Source organism: Abramis brama (assembly GCF_963993115.1).
Source record: "Abramis brama genome assembly, chromosome: 4".
In the NCBI taxonomy this organism is placed as follows: Eukaryota; Metazoa; Chordata; class Actinopteri; order Cypriniformes; family Leuciscidae; genus Abramis; species Abramis brama.
This window is the reverse complement of record NC_139966.1, coordinates 18,291,713-18,308,746: the sequence shown is the minus strand read 5'-3', so window position 1 is coordinate 18,308,746 and position 17,034 is coordinate 18,291,713. Positions and strand designations below refer to the sequence as shown.

Genomic DNA, 17,034 nt, shown 5'->3' with positions numbered 1-17,034 from the left:
GCCTGGCAAGCCAGACGTACATCAAGATGTTAGGTCTGGAAACTCACCATAGACACGGCTCAATCCGAGGGGCGGGATAAACGGCTGTCTTTCAAATTCCCTAAACACGCAATAGGACAGCGCTTAAACCAACCAGAGCGTTTTCCCAACAGCGGCGCTTAGTTGATAGATTCAACTTTTGCCACATCTGGCCGGCAAAACGACGAACACATCTTCCTTTTTTTAAGAATGACTTAAGTGCCGTTCTTTGCTCTTTTCTCAAAGAAAAACTTAACTCCAAGTCCTCCCGAGTCGCGGCCAAAGCCGATTCGAAAGACCGTTGCTCTCCATCAGCAGCCGTCATTCTTTGTTTTCAAGTGGCAGCCGTCGCAACTCTGTCGTCATATGTTAAGCCCGCCCCTGCCTACTCTATACATGACGTGATTGGCCTGACCCAATTTAGGTTTTTGCAGTTAGAAGGTCTATTGAGAGTTGCTAGACTCCCCTGGCTGCGAAATACATTTTGCTGCCGCTAGGGTGCGTCTAGATTTCTAGGCTAACAATGTGGAGAAAATCCAGCAAAACGCGTCCGCGCGTTTGCCGACCTCAGAGGGTTAAAGGAGCTGTATGTAGTTTTCAGCGGCCTCTAGCGGTGATGTTTCAGATTGCAACCAATAAGTTTACAAGCGCGTGCTCGAATTTATGAGCGAGCACTGTGGGTACCTTCAGACTGAGACGCAACACACCGGAGAAAGCATCACACAACATGCTGGAAACTCAGGTAAACTCCCACTGCAACGTTACAATAATAGGCTACTTTTATCAGCTTGACGTTGAACTAATGCTCCATGCTCGTACCATGATAAGTATGGAACCCTAGCAACCCTGCCGAATTTTGCCACTGCAAGCACCACTTCACATTTTCTTCAGGAAATGTACATTCTAGTTTTGTAGATAAGGTTTCTCCATGATTCAAATGCCCTGCCGATGTTGAGCTGTGTTTTTTCACCCGAAGTTCATCCGATTCACGTCTGGCCTTACGAGCTTCAGCAGAAAAAACTTTTAGTTTTTTATCAATATGTGGAGTTTGTGTTGGAGTCTGTGTTGTGCTGGGAGCAGGTCGTTTCTTAGTGTTATCAGACATGTCATAAGATGCAGAAGTCATAAGTCCATGTCATAAGTTGCAGTGTCGTCGCTGTTGAGTGCAAAGTCAGTAGGCTAGACGAGGCGAGAGGGTAGAGTTCTCAACGGGTCGGCCCGACAAACCCGACGGGACCCGCGGGTTCGGGTCGAAAATATAATCAAATGACGGTCGGGTCGGACCTCGGGTTTAATCTTTTCCGCTCAGTGAAAAAAAAAAAAAAAAAACATTTATTAATCATCGCTGCTGTTCACCGTAAAGAAAGTCTGGCTACTGCGTGCAACGTGCATCATGGAAAGGGGCGGGGGCCGACCTGACGCCGCTGCGTGCACGCCTTTAGCCTGGAGAGAAGATGGAGTTGGTGAAAAGTAAACTTGCCGCAAGTGAATTTACCGTCGCTACTACAGTCTATTTATATTTTTAAAGTTTATTGTTTCAGTTGTTTGTATTGTTTGTATTGTTAAAAGGCGTGAACATTAAAGGTTGATTTGAATTCCCATCTGCTGGTCATGATAATACGTGTATGAGAAAAAAAAAAAACCCGACGCGGCGTCGGGCCGGGTTCGGGCAGATAATTCATGTCGGGTTACATCGGGTCCGGGCTTTAAAAGCCACGGGCCGGGTCGGGTCGGGTCGTAATTTTCAGGCCCGTTGAGAACTCTACTTGGGAACGCGCGTGCAGGTCACGTCACTGGATTTCGCGGTAAATCCGACCCGGCACCTTCACATAAAAATAAGAATACTTGCTTTCAGAGGTAATAGCAAAACCCGCAAAGTGGATAATTTTAATGTGAGATTACAACCCCTTCACACATAGGCAATAAAAAAAGGATTCGTTTTAGTAGAAAAACTACATATAGCACCTTTAACTGTGTTTAACTCCATTAATGAGAATGGCATATTTGAAATGTTTATATCAGAAGTAAAACATAGTTTTAATCATTTTTATTTTATTTAAACTGTTATTGTGAACATGCACCGTATTTATGATTAGGACACGTAATGAAGTTTTACGTCATCTGCCGTTAGATAGTAGGCTATATGCGGCAGTTTCACTAAACGGCCCAACGTGTCTCTGGCGCGAACATTTAAGAAGGAATGGATATTTGCTTCAAGTGACAGGCTTGGTGAGTGAAATTATATTTGTATTATCTTTCTGTACGTATATTTTTTTAGATTTTCTGTCTAAAAGGGACCAAAAATACACTTAACTCCAGCTCACCATCGGTGTCACCAAACTGCTCCATCTCTAAAACATTTGTATGCATGGGTCAGAGTTTGCGTGCAGGTGCGCACATTTTACCATCAAAGTTGTTTTTTATAAATCACAACTTATGCGTCGGAAGTGGCGTACGCCTCTTTTAGGGCCTGTTTTGTGCGTACGCAACGGTTATAAATGAGGCCCCTGGTGTATGACATCAAGTAAGCAGTTTCCCTTCTTTAAATCACAGAACAAGACTTTGCACTTCGTACACAGTGCATAGTTTGCAACCAGATATTCAACACCATGTTTTATGTTTGCTATTAGCTATATCCAACAAAAGCATGTTGAAACCTCTTGTGTTTTTTGTGTTCTTATCATCAGTGATTTCATTTTGCCTTTGGTAGCCAATACTGTTTGGATTCAAGTGAAATTCGGAACATTACTGTTTTTAGGTGAGAGTGTGATGAGTTGCCTGAGAAATGTCAAACAGGACGGGATGTGTTGAATTCAAACAAGTTAAAGCAGGTGATCTACAGATGCAGCTGTGTTATTTTTTTATTTCTTTTTGGGTGGATAATTTGATAAGGAAATAAATTTTGCTTGGCAAAATTACCAGTTTTGTCTGCAGGGATTAAGGTAAGAATTAGAAATGAGTCTCTTCTCTGAACAGCTTTTTGAAGCACATTTGTAGAAAGACTATTTAAAGGTAATAGTAATGCAAAATTGAGCTCGTCAAGAGCTTTGGTGTTATTTGGTATTTTACATACTTTAAATGTTTGGCTGAAATTTACTGTTCCAAAATGTATTTTTTTTGTAAGTGATAATCCCCGGCTAGCTCTGCATTAAGTAAGGGTTAATGCCCTTTGAGGTGTCCATTGTCAGGTATTAATGGACGACGGCGAGGCGTGAACTGTCCGACGCGCAGCGGAGGATGGTTGCCTCCGCCGTAGTCCATTATACCTGACAATGGACACCTCGAAGGGCATTAACCCGCTTATACCATGGTCACTTGCCAAATAACACATTTTTAAAACTTTAGTTTATATTTTAATTAGTTTTACAGTCGAAATCTAAAGTTTTTACAAACAATAACTTGGTTTCCATGGTTACTCCTGACAGTTTATTTACTAGGTGTCCTCTATCACTTTTTAATGGACAACCTGCAGCCAATCAGAATCGAGTATTCACCCAGACCATGGTATAAACTATTTTAAAGCACAACGGGGAGGCAAAGAACTGCCCAACGCAAATCAGATACAGAGATAAAGTAGTACATAAGACTTATTTGAATTAAATATAGCATTTATTTGAATTAATTATAGAGAGAGAGAGAGAGAGAGAGAGAGAGAGAGAGAGAGAGAGAGAGAGAGAGAGAGAGAGAGATTCTTACATGCGTCTGTTCAGTCTCTCTCTCTCTCTCTCTCTCTCTAATAACAACAAAGCTGTACTTTCTGAGAAATATAATTTAACAATTCAGTAATGAAACGATTTTATTACTAAAAGTCATAGGGCAAATTGATAAGTTTCTGTGCTTCTGTTTCTGTGTGCGTGCACGTAACTAATTTATGAAATAAAAGATTGTGTACTTTAAATGACCACAACTACAAAAAAGGACTTGCCCTTTGCCCACATGAATATCAAAAGCAATTGTATTCTGTTTTATCATTTATGATAGTATTTTCTGCTGCATAAAGGAGGTGTCTGGATAAGCCACATATTTTCTCTTGGAGTGATGTTGACTTCGTACATGAATGCAAAACATGGCGTGTAAAGGTACTGTAAAGAGTTCCATAGGTTTATTTCTTCTTTTTTATCAGGTCAAATTCTAGTAAATATTTAATTTGTTTGACAATGAAATATAAATCCTTAATGAAATTTTTAATCTTATTTCTCAGATGCATGGACAGTATTGAAATACCTGCTAGGATTCCCCATACCTATTCTGCTTGCTCACGTAAGATGAAAATGGTTTGAAAAGGCACATTTAGAAATATGACTTTCACATGCCATTGTAAGACACATTTATAGTACAAACCATGAATAATTTTGTTCGGGATAATTAAATAACATGACCATAAGACATGCAATAAAACGTGTGTACATTATTTTATTCCAGTTTAGCTACAAAGATGGCCCACTGGATCATTCAAGACAAAAAATCACAGGTCTGATTTGCTGTTGTGCTAATATTCTATAATTTAACACAATGACAAGCATACATTTTTAAGTATGGCTTAAAGGGGCTCTATGTAAGAATTTTCATGTATTAATCGGTGTGAACAAGTTTTAACAATTTTTTATTTTTTTTATTTTTTTTTATGAGACCTTTCCTGACTTAAGTTGCCAATGAAAGCCTCTAGACTGTTTTTTAGCGCAATTTTCCACCGGACAAAATTGCGATTGTTAACTCATGATTTCTGTTCTGTCTGTGCGCACCAAACTTGTACTTCTATCTACTCCTCAACCAGACCACCTAGAGACTTCGGGTTTTCGGCATTATGTTAAGGAAGGTCTAATCTCGGGAACGCACAAAAAAAATCCAGGAAAAGATTTACTATCTCTTACGCCGCCTTCACACTGGCAGTTGAAATCAGCTCCGTTAATACGCAATACGCCCCCAGCGGACGTCGTACACAACGGTGAAAAGCGTCGGAAGCACTGATCTATATAGAATGACATTATATATATATATATATATATATATATATATATATATATATATATATATATATATATATAATGTCATTCTATATAGATCAGTGGTCGGAAGCCTCGGAAGCGAGTATATTTAAATATTGAATTATTTAATTGTATTAACTGCCCTAATAACGTTAAAACACCATGAAAATAAAAAATGACATGACAACTAATCGTTATAAAATCATTACTTATTTTATTAAAAGTTAAGAATCCAGGTTTGTTTATCAGTACCATAGCAATGCTAACCATAGCAATGCTAATTTTCGGATAGAAACCGTCCGTAGCCTTTCGCAAGAGTTCAAACGATTTTTTTCGCACCGCACTCGTTCGCACCTGGTTCGGACCCATTCGCATGCGGTCTGCGAATCTCCATAGGAAATTAATGACTTCTGGTCGTTTCGCTGCCATATCGGAGCTGATTTCAACTGCCAGTGTGAAGGCGGCATTAGTGTTGTGATCCCATGACTTCAGAAAATTGCGCTAAAACACTCACTGAGTTTTTATTACTTGTTTTTTTTGTGAGGTGCTCGGGGCATTTTTGCCAGGAAAATCAAAAGTATGTGAGGGTTACGCACGCTACCGAGAACCCCTCTTCCATTCAATGACAAATTAAATGAAAGTTTATAAAATGTTCAGAATAATGCCGAAAGAGCCATTCTGTAATGTCAACATGTCATGTAAAGAAAAAACTACAGCCTCATATAGCTAGTTTTAGTATAGTCTAGTCTCACATAGTTTATAATTAAACTTTCATAACAGTGTAATTTTAATTACTTGATCTGTAGACATGAGTTGCAAAGCTGGTGTCCACGTCACTCTGTTCAGATGCTTTCTTAACCCTCTAGGGTCCGACGTTTTTTTGGCCCTAGAGAAGTTCCCTGACCACGGCTATCATTAAAAAAATTATTTACTAAATGGTTAACGTGGCCTAAAGAATTCACTATAACAATATATTGCGATATCTATAGAAATGAAAGAAATGCTATCATCCAAATAGAAATTAAAGAGAAATCATATTATTATGTAGTATTATATACAGTGATAAAGGCTGTGTCGATTATCCTTATAAAAATACCAGAGATGGTGTAATGAACGGTCTGCTGAAGGCAAGTTGAAGTGAGAACCCAAATGCAATTTATTAAAGCTGCCATCGGCAACATTTTTTTGATCATATTCAGTGAAATCGACACTATAATCCGACAGAACAACATAAATAAAGTGGTTTTAGAAAAAACCCGAGCTTCTAACTCCACCTGGAGCGTGTTATTTGATTTGCAAAAATCCACCGCTCCCGGATCATCGGGCCCAATCAGCGCAGGGGGGTGTGAGATCTGACTGTCAATCACAGGTCGTGCACACGCCACAGATTCCACTCCCCCCTCGCACTCCCCCCTCGCGTTAATATCACATGCACACGCCTGAAGTTCGCAGGTGTGTTGGATTGTACGACGCGTGATGGCGGAGTGAAAATCTACTAACAAGCTTCCAATTCCTCGGTTATTGCTATCTATGGGTAGATTAGCCAGGGCAGCCTACCTCCGAGTCCATGGTGTTGATCGATGCTGAAGAGACGGACGCGTTCACAGAAAACATGGTGCACACGCACCCACTGACGAGCACAAACTCGATGGGAGGGTGCTCGCTGGTAGTGGGGGAGGGGCATGAGAGTTTTAAACATTCAAAATTTTGGCTACGTCGACTCAATCTGCCAGACTTGCCAACTGCAGCTTTAACAAAAACGTGATCAAACATAAAACAAAGGCATGAAACTCAACTCAAAACAAGAACACAGACAGGTAACATTCAATACTAGACAAAGACACAGGGCAAACATGAGGGCTTAAATACACAGACTAATTACAAGACAAGGAATACCTGTGAACAATGATCAGACGATTAACCAAAACCAATGACAAGACACATGGCAGGATCACATGACAAACAGGGAATCACATGACAAGACACAGAAACATGACAATGACAAACAAACACCCAAAACGTGACAGATGGCTTGAACACAGTTACCATAATACTGTCGCAATGGTGTGTTAATTCTCTTCAGGTTTAATCAGTCAAAACATACCCTCAAATTCTGATATGAGAAGTAATTTAACACTGGGGTTTTCACATAGGTATTTCCAACATCTTTTTAATTCTAAATGAAGACCAAACAAGAATCTTGCCATGAGTATATCGGGGAATTGAATCATCTTCAGTCTTTTGTGCACAAGTGTGAGCACGAGCAATAAGTTGCTAGCTGCAGTTCACTTACAGCCACCAGTGTTGTTAATAAGGGTTTCTGAATTCTGCATATAGCCCCTTTGAATGTCAAAATACATTTAGGGGTTTGTACATATTGGACAAAGCCCTTTAGCTGTAGGATGTTTACTTTTATCTAGGACAAAATGTAATATAGTCAAATCATATTATAAACAATATACAAATGAACTTTTTTAAATTATTTTTTATCAGTTGTGACATTTAACTTTATCAGTTAATTTAATTCAGGTGTTCATGAATCTCTTGCGCTGCTGAATGGGCCAAGTGATTACTTTTATTTTTACAAAGGTGAGTTTTTATTTTTATTTTTATTATATAGGTTAGATATCAATATTTTCAGATATAAATTATTGTGTAATAGTTAATATATATATTCTTGAGTATAAAATGTACTTTTTAATATGTTTTTTAAATATTAGTATCATGCGATCTTGGTTCCCTTTCAGTCGCTCACGTTCGACGTGTTGACTGATTGGGATCATGCTTAGTGAGCCTGTCATCTTCGAGTACTATTAAAACTAAACAATGGAATTGGCATGCGTGATTTGCATCAATTTGCGTGGGTATAAATACGGAAGTGGATGCACGCACTAGTTGCTTTCGCTTCTGAGACGATCTTTTGATGTCTCTGAAGAGTGCTGTTGTTTATAACGAGTGAGTGTGTCGGTTTTCTTCTGGAAGATTCTCCCAGTGCTGATGGAATTTCATGTTGAACGTGCTGGTCCCTCTGTAATAGGCCGATCAGCCATTTCAATGGGGGTTCCCCCAGAGGATAGGATGTTGATAGCAACATTGTTGGGTGAGCTGGCCTCTGGATCCAGAATTGTCAGCTATGCTGAAACGGGCCGCCGAGGCTGCCCGGCTCGAGTGGAATCTTCCATCGTGTCCCGCACAGTCTCGGTTGGTATCTCGGTCTTAGATTGGTATCTCGGGGCGGGCCGCCCTGGTTCTCAGCTCGCCGCCCCAGTGCCTTTCTTTCCCGAAGTGCATGGAGAGCTTACCAGGTTGTGGACGGCACCTTTCTCTGCCAGAAACTGCCTGAATAGCTTTTCCCCCTCACTACCCTTGACGGAGGACCGGCAAAGGGTTGTGAGGCTATCCCTCCAGTGGAGTGGTCAGTCGCGACACAGGTGCACCGGTGTCCGGCGGCCACTGCCTTTTGGACAGGGGATCCTCGTCTCTCCCCTAAGGCCTGTGAGTTCTCGTCCGTTCTGACCTTTGTGTGCCATGGCGCTGCTACAGGTCTATCAGGCCAAGACACTCATGGACATGCATGAGGTTAGCCCAGACCGTGTCCTCATGGGTGAGCACCGCACTGCATCCAACCTCGCCCTCCAGGGCACGAGTGTCAGGGCATGCGCGATTGGTCTGACGATGTCCACCTTAGTGTTTCAGGAGGGCCATCGTCGGCTCAGCCTGGTTGATATGGCGGATGCGGGTAAGGTTCGGTTCCTGGTCTCCCCAATTTCCCAGGTTGGGCTGGTCTGCGACGCGGTGGATAACTGCGCCAAACAGTTCTCTGCTTAACCCTCTGGGGTCTGAGGTGTTTTCTGGGCCTTGGAGGTGTTCTGACATGCTCTGACATTTGTGCTTATTTCTGTTACTTGTGACATTTTCATGGCTAAAGTCTAATTACACTGTATTTAGCACAAACTCTACTACAATAATATATCAGCAGCATGTGTGTAAAAGTTTGTTGTTTTGAGATAATGACATCTATGCGTGGTTTGTGAAAATACAAAAAAAAAATTCTCACTGAAATAAGGTCATGAAACCCATACTGATTATTTCTTCACAAGACTTTTGAAAATTGTATGACGTAGCCTAGAATATTTGCTCTAAAACTATGTGAAAATCACCCTGACTGCTCATTCAGATAAGACAATATATTGATTTAAAAATGTTACGACGTGTTTTGTGTGAAAAAGCTTTATGCGGGAGCTCATTAATATGTAAGCTTTTCACACCTGAGAAAGACAAAGACCCTCCCCTAACGGCCCTATTAGGAGCTATCAGGCCCTATCATTCTGAGCAACCTTGCACAAAGAATGAGGAGATTTAAAAAAGAATGGCTTTTAGATTTTTTGGATTTATTTACAACACAACATAATCCAAAGATACAAAACAAATGACAAAAAAGCACTTATTGAACACACTGATCCAAAGACAGAGACCTTTGTGCCATTCCTAAAAACATTGTACATACCTTTCATTTCCAAGGTGTTTGATTTTCACTTTACCATGTTCATGTACAGAGACTCATGTGAATGTTGAAGTCAGCAGGAGTGGCATCTGGGCCCTGAAAAAAAAAAAAAAAAGTGAAGATACTGATATCAAGATAAACTATAGGCCTGCACGGTTTTGGGAATAAATTTGAGATTTTTCTGGTTAAAATTGCTTTTTAAAATTCACAGAATACACACACATACACACACACATAAATGTTTCCAACAATATATAATATAATGAACACCAGGTTTGTTGTGCCTTGTAGGCATAGGCTATGCGCAGTGCTGCATAAAATAATAATAACAATAACCATAGCAGCCTATAAATCTTCCAAAATATTTCAGTAACAACTAAGCTAGAGAAAAATATATTGATTATCATGTTACTTCAAATGTTTCCATTCGTTATGATGATATGAAATGAGATAATAGTAAAAACATGAAGCCGTTTGGTGCTTTTCAAACGCGATCGCGATCCAAAATATGATACATTCAAACGCGATCGCGCTCAAATATAAAACATTATGGTTACCATATACATATCTACGTTTGAGCAGATATCCACAAACACAGGAACAGTAAACACGGGTCTAAATATTATAATATTCCCCATATATCTAGCAACAGTTCAACTGCAATGTGAAATTTATGCAACAATAACAAACTAATATGTAAGAATTTCTTACCTTACATCTTTCTTGTCTTCAAATCGCGTTCTTCTTCTTCTGAGGTAATTACAATGTAAGCTCACGGCGCGTCTTTCAAACTCGACGAAAAGCAGAGACTTGTGAAGTGTTTTGGTGTTTTGTTTTTGAGGTAACGATCGCGTTCGCATTCCATGTGGAGATTTGCATGTGAATATCTTTTGTGCGAGTGGGCGTGTTCAAATTAAAAATAATTAGGAAGCGTTTGAGAAGCTGGACATCTTGTTGGTTTTATACAAATTACTTAAACAGAGAATATTTGTTTTCAGTTCGAATCCGATCATTTAAAAGTACACACTTAAATGTTTATAAAGGTATATGGCTCATAAATGTGTGACAAGTATTCGCTGAGTTTTGTTTCAGTTTATAGACGTGCTCAAGAAAAAAAAGTTCACCGCGACGGAGAGGCAGAACGCACACCCTGTTTATTTTCTTTATTTTACAAAAGCACAATGTTTTGATTTGATTGTAAGTGGACACATACAAAAGTAAAAATATCACAGATTATTTTTTTATATTTCTTTATTCTGTATGACCATAAATGACGGAGTAATTTAAGTTTATAGTGCTACAATGTGAAGAAAATCCGGCAATCCGACCTCAGAGGGTTAAGCGCAGACGGAGGCCATCCAGCACATCCTGCCCCGGCGACCCGCTGCTGCCTCCACCTCATCGCCGGTGGCAGTTCTTCCGTCTGCTCGTCGCCGAGGACGTTCTCCAGCCAGGCCTCAGCATGGAGCTGGCCACAGCAGGGACACCCATCCCTCTCCAGGTGCTGCCAAGCCAGGTGGCTCTCTCGTGGAGACAGGTAAGTGTTCTGCACCACACCTCAGATCCTGCTTCGGGCTGCCTTCGGGCCTTCCGAGACGAATCCCTGTCCTCCACCTCGCTGCCCCAACTCTGGTATATCTGTGGTCCCCTGGCCCGGTTCGTGGAAGCCAAAAATGCTTCCTAGCCGGTTCAGATGGCCCCAAACTATACCATCAGACTTGCCTTGCGATTCCCTTTCGCTCGACTTCTGCCCAAGCTCAGTGATATTCATCACACCTAGGTGTTTAGCATATATGCTCCTAAAATTAGTGATATTTATCACAACAAAGTGTTGGGCAGTGCTCCTGTCTTGTGTGCGCACATCGCAGTCTACTGGCGAGGACACGATGCAGCCGCTCCCTCCAGCTGATATGAAGACCGGTTTCTATAAGCCCGTACTTCATTGTACCCTAGAGTACCCACTGTACCATCTTGGTCCTGTGTTAATTCAGACGGGCCCTTTTACGAAAGCCTCCATTCAATTTGTTACACAGAGATGCATTTCCAAATGCTCCGTCCCCAAGATTGGTCTGCAGCGTTCAACCTGAAAGACATGTACTTCAGATATCTATTAGTGATCGACCGATATATCGGTCGGCCGATAAATCGGGCCGATATTTGCGGGTTTGACGTGTATCGGCATCGGCCGATACGCGGCTGCTGCGTTCGCCGATAGTTTTTTTCCCGGCATTAATTACAGACAGGCGTCCGCAGGCAGCTCTGTGTTGCTGGAGACGCTGCAGTTCACGTGCAGCCCATGCACTGCCCCTCCCACACTAGCAGAGTGCTGGAAGCCTCTGCAAGACAACGGTTAGTTTTAAAATTTCAAAACATCTTTTTAACTGTTTGACTTAGCTGAAATACACTTTGAAAGTGGAAACACGTTGCTCTATATGTGCGTGCAACTATAGCTAAGCAAGTTTGTGGGTCCAAATGGAAAACGCGAATGCCTCATCTATAAAACTGCTTGTCATTGTATTTAGGGAGCTGCAAATAGCTACGTTTGAGGCTATCCATATGCATAAGGCAGCTGTTACAAACACTGGTCATAGGATTAAATAATGCCGACGTTGTTCGGTGATTCCGTTATATTTGTGGGAGTTTTATTCAGCGACTACCTGGCTGACGTTTGGACGCGTGCTCATAAAAGAAGTGACGCGGTTGTGACACGCACGCGATGCAGCGCGCTCGTTTGTTCCATAGACAGTATATAAACGGTTTGTCCCATAGACAAAACGGTTTGTCCAGGCGCTGCTATGCCGTGGTGAGATGAAAACATCTAAACTTGAATGCCGCAAGCGCACGCAGGTCATGTGACAAAAAACAACTGTCCTTTCCATGACAACATCGAAAGCTCGGTCGAACGGCGGATCATAGCTGGACAGGGCGGGTTTTTATTTCTCATCTCCATAAATATATGTAGTCGTAAAGGGCAGGAAATAAATTAATCCTTACTTCCTCGTCATCATGGAGAGAGCAGTTCATGTTTGCATAGCAACAACAGACGCAAGCGCTTGTAGAAGCGGCGCGGCCGTGCTTTCCACACGTTTTAGACGCGATCCCTAATTCATAATAAACTTAGAATCTATTTGGTTTAAAATCGTTTTTGTTTTGTTTAAAATGGAGATCACGATTACATAGATCAGACAACTACACAGAATAACATGTTCCTGTCAAATTATTTTATTATGCTTAAATATTTATTTTCAGTATTTTCAGCACTGAACTTTTTTTTAATATTTGTCAAATATTGTTTTTTTTTAAGTTCAATAAATGTTCCTTTCTTAATTGAGACTTGTAACAGTTGTTATCATTATATATTATATACATGTCATTTTTATGATGTAAACTGAGTGAGCAAAAGCAGTATCGGCTCCAAATATCGGCCCAAGAAAATCGGCAACCCGTATCGGTCATCGGCTAAGGCTGATGAAAAAAAATCGGTATCGGCATCGGCACTAAAAAATCCATATCGGTCGATCCCTAATATCTATCCTTCCACACCACATGGCATCCTGTGTTTGTGCGTTCAAAAGGTGTGAAGTATCAGTACAAAGTCCTACCCTTCAAGTGGTCATAGCCAGTTGGGTTCTCAGGTCAATTGGGAAAGAGTAAACTCGTCCACGGACTGAGGATCTCTTTTCTAGATTGGGGATGGATTCGGTTCACCGCATCTCTGAAAAAGAGTGTGTGGATGGTTAGTGCTGTATACAAGAAGTGAGAAAGGGTCCCACTGAAACTCTTCAGAGGCTCCTGGGGCATATGGTAGACGCAGCCGTTCGACTTCCTCCATATGAAGACTGCTTCAGTACTGACTTCATGGCCGAGTCCCGAGGTGGCCGTGGCAGAGTGGCACGCTCCGTGTGAAAGCACCCAGGCCTGCCGCCAAACCCTCAGTCTGTAACAGACCTTTTGTTCTCTGGGCTAACGGTCCCTAGGACGAGTGTTCAATACCGGCTGAGGGGCCACGTACAAAAGGCATGCAGTAACGGAGGTCTGGACGGCCCTCTGACTGCATTGGCATCCATTTCCTCGAGTTGCTTGCAGTTCATTTCACTTTGAGACACCGCTACTCAGCGAATTTGTACTGGTCTGAAAAGACAACATTGCGACCGCTGTGCTATGCTTCCTTCACATGTCACAACTCGCCCGCTACCTCCTCCTTGGGAGTCAGAAGCTTCTGCGGTCGCTTCTTCCACATATTATTTCTGGCCTGCTCAATCGTGCCGCTGACGAGCCTCACGAAAGCCTATGACCCAGGGAGAGTCCAGCTGTCAGGGACCACTTCGGGACCACACAGTTACATCTGTTGCCTCTCTGGACTCGTCCCTCCGCCAGTTGCTTTTTTTTTCTCCTGTCTGAGTGGACATCCCTTGTCACTGAAAAAACTCTGGCCACAGCTGGCCCCGGGGGCCCCCGCAGAAATGCGTTCCCCAGTGAGCCTTCTTGCACACACTGTGCTTAAGTCAGGGAGGAGGTGGAGCAGGTCTTGCTAGTTGCCCCTTATTGGCCCAACCCAAAAATCCTGTTTTTGAGAAACAGTTCTCCTGCTTGCTTGGTTTCTATCTAGAGGGTAGGGACTTCCACACATTTTCGGTCAACGAATCGTGCCTGGAATTCAGGCCGGCTAACTCTCATGAAATCTGAGACCCTGGCCTGGATATGTGCCGAAGGTTCATACCTCTCCTACGGGACCAGGTGGTGAGCCTGCAAGTGCTGCCCTGGAGGAGGCAGACCCAGCCCTGGCTTTTCTCTGTCTGTCCGCTCCATTGCGGTTATACCTGCTCAGAATGCAAAGACTGGACCTCAGACCAGCTCTTGTCCGTTACGGAGACCAGCAGAAGGGAAGGCAGTTTCCAAGCAGAGGTTGGCCCACTAGTGTTGTTTCCTTCATCTTGGTGAGAAAGTTTTCCAAAGATGCATGTGCCCACCTGGGTGGTGAGTTCCTCCTAAGTGAGAGTATTACTCCCTCCTAGGCGTTGAAACAGAGTGCCTCACTGAACAGATGTTAAAAATAGTTGGGGGCTGGGCGCCACCTATCACGTTCGCCAGAGAACTAGCCTATGTGTCGAAACCGCTGCTTCCCATGGGCTCCCTTCACATGAAGCCAGTTTCACTTGTGAGTGTCGGCTTGCTGCGCCATTCCCCTCCTATGGACTGGATACGTGCACAATTCTTGCTCCAGTGAGTTCCCCTTTAGCCGAACCCTGTTGAGTTCCTGCACACCCCTTCTGCATTGGACGTGGCGGAGCGCCCGATGCTAGGCCTACCACTCGAATGCACTTGTGCTAGGCTGGGTCCATATGTTGCGATCCCTACGGCGATCCCATGTGTATTCCTCCATGGTACAGCTCCCTGCGGTGAACCCATGTCTTCCCTCGACAGAGCCTGCTCTGCCGTCACTATCCGGTTGAGTTTACCCCGTCTTAGGTTGGATCCACCCCAGTGACTTTCCATATGTTGTACTGCACTAGAGCAATACACATAAGCACTAGTAAAACAATACATTTGGAGTTTGTAAAATATACACCAATATCTATGGAAGCAGCAACAACGATATATTCAAATATAATTTGCCGACGTGTGTTACTCATATCAGATACACATAGTGTAAGTAACTATAAAGTTTACTCTACTTACTTCTTACATGTATTTTGGGAGAAACTGATTAATTTTCGTGCTGTAAATCAGACTAACGAACAAATATGGGGGCGCCCATCTCACATTATAGATCAAGATCAAGATTCTTTATAAAGGTTTTTAAAAGACAAAATACACTCACTTACACGTATCTGAGAATCGGAATATCAGATAGTTTTTCACATGGTAAGCATGTTTGTGAATATTTTGAATAAAAAGGGAAAAACAAAATCAAAGTGATACATTTATCAGACAGTGTTATTGTGGCTGCGGTGTATCACGTGACAAGTGTGACGCGTCACCATGGAAACATTAAGGGGAAATACTTTAAAATAATGGTCGCCTTGAAAAAACTCACTCTGGGGGGTCAGTTAGAATATTTTAAACTTGCGTGTGAAAGGGTTAAATGTTGACGCTATAGGGACGCATCTGTGGAAACACGTGTGAAATCATGCCAATCTGTTTGGCAGGTGGCAGTCCTATTATGTCACATACAGCGCCTGTTCATATAAAAGGGCACCTGCATTAAACATAAGCTTCATTGTTAAGCTGCTTTTTTTGTGTGCTGTGTGAAGTGTGTGTCTGGCAAGCTCAAAACTATTTAGACTGAGAACAGGGCAGTGTCAGCACTTTGCAGTGCCCGATGATGTGCATAATCTGTAGCCGCGTTTCCTTAACCCTTCAAATTGCACAAACTGAAATTAACCCCCTGAGGTCGGCGGTATCGCCGGCGATACCAGCTCGCTTTTTTTTTTTAGCAGTGTAAAAGAAACTCAAAAATACTCGGTTGACTTTGATTTTCCATTGGAGTTTCATACATCAATCGATTCTGTTAAATGTGTATTATTTTTGTGTATACTCACAATAAAAACAAAGTGTTGTGCTTTTTGCCAAATAAAGAAAAATAAACACGAAGCGAGTTCTGCCTCCTCTCTGTCAGTGTAGTCCATTCTGAAACACGTCCGAAAATGACCCATAACTCAGCGAATACTCAGTCAAACAGGCATACAGACATACAGGCATGAAGCTTGAATTCTCTTCTTTTAAACGAAGTAATTTTTATAAAAAACAAATATTCACAGTTTATGTAATATGTATGCAAAGAGAGAGATGTCAGTCGTTCTCATCTCAGCTAATTAAGTTTTAATGTGCTCCGCCCACGGAGAGCGCGCGCTATTCAAATGTGAGCCGATCCAAACAAACCTGTAAAACGCCCATCAGCTGGATAACACACACCGCGAGTTCACTTTCAGACTTATGTACTTTACGATGCTGTGAGGAATAATACTATCTTGATAATAATCCTGCAAAAATTTACCTCAGAAGTTCTGGAAGTATCATTTCAAGGAGCAAACGGATCCCGCTGAGGAAGTAGGTCAGTTCTGTTTGCTTTGTTCTAATCGAAATGAATGAACGCAAAGATGCGCGCTGTTGTGGAGCTACTACAGCTGGCAAAAATACTGTTTTAATATGAATCGCGAATACAAAGAAAGATTACACTGGAAATATTGTTACAATTTTAAATGTTGTTGTAATTGTATAACCTTAAAAAAAAATACATATATATACAGTGCAATGCATAAGTGAATACACCCATGCTAAAGTTGACTAAAAAGAGGAATAAAAAATCATATTTTGGAAATTGAACTTAATGCCTTAATTTAAAAAATTAGGAAAAATCCAACCTTTAAGGACACCAATTTTCTTTGTGAATGAATAATGTATCGTAAATAAATAAATGTTCTTCCTTAAAATACATGGTGCATAAGTGAGTACACCCCTATGTTAAATTCCCATAAAGGCAGGCAGATTTTTATTTTTAAGTATTTAAAAAAAAAAAAATTTAGG

General features: G+C 41.7%; 1 protein-coding gene across 2 annotated transcripts in view; it reads left to right on the top strand.

Moving 5' to 3' along the window:
• LOC311081721 (adhesion G-protein coupled receptor F1-like) overlaps positions 1-17,034 on the top strand; it is a 42,952-nt gene that overhangs the window by 7,948 nt on the left and 17,970 nt on the right. The window contains exons 2-5 of one of the 2 annotated variants that reach the window (XM_084112333.1): positions 4,000-4,097; positions 4,220-4,278; positions 4,441-4,489; positions 7,533-7,592. In XM_084112333.1, coding sequence (XP_083968459.1) covers positions 4,076-4,097; positions 4,220-4,278; positions 4,441-4,489; positions 7,533-7,592 — 190 coding nt within the window. In that variant the 5' untranslated portion in view covers positions 4,000-4,075. Of the gene's footprint in view, positions 1-3,999; positions 4,098-4,219; positions 4,279-4,440; positions 4,490-7,532; positions 7,593-7,659; positions 11,045-17,034 lie in introns of those variants that run through there. The other variant, XM_084112334.1, reaches the window with a different exon arrangement.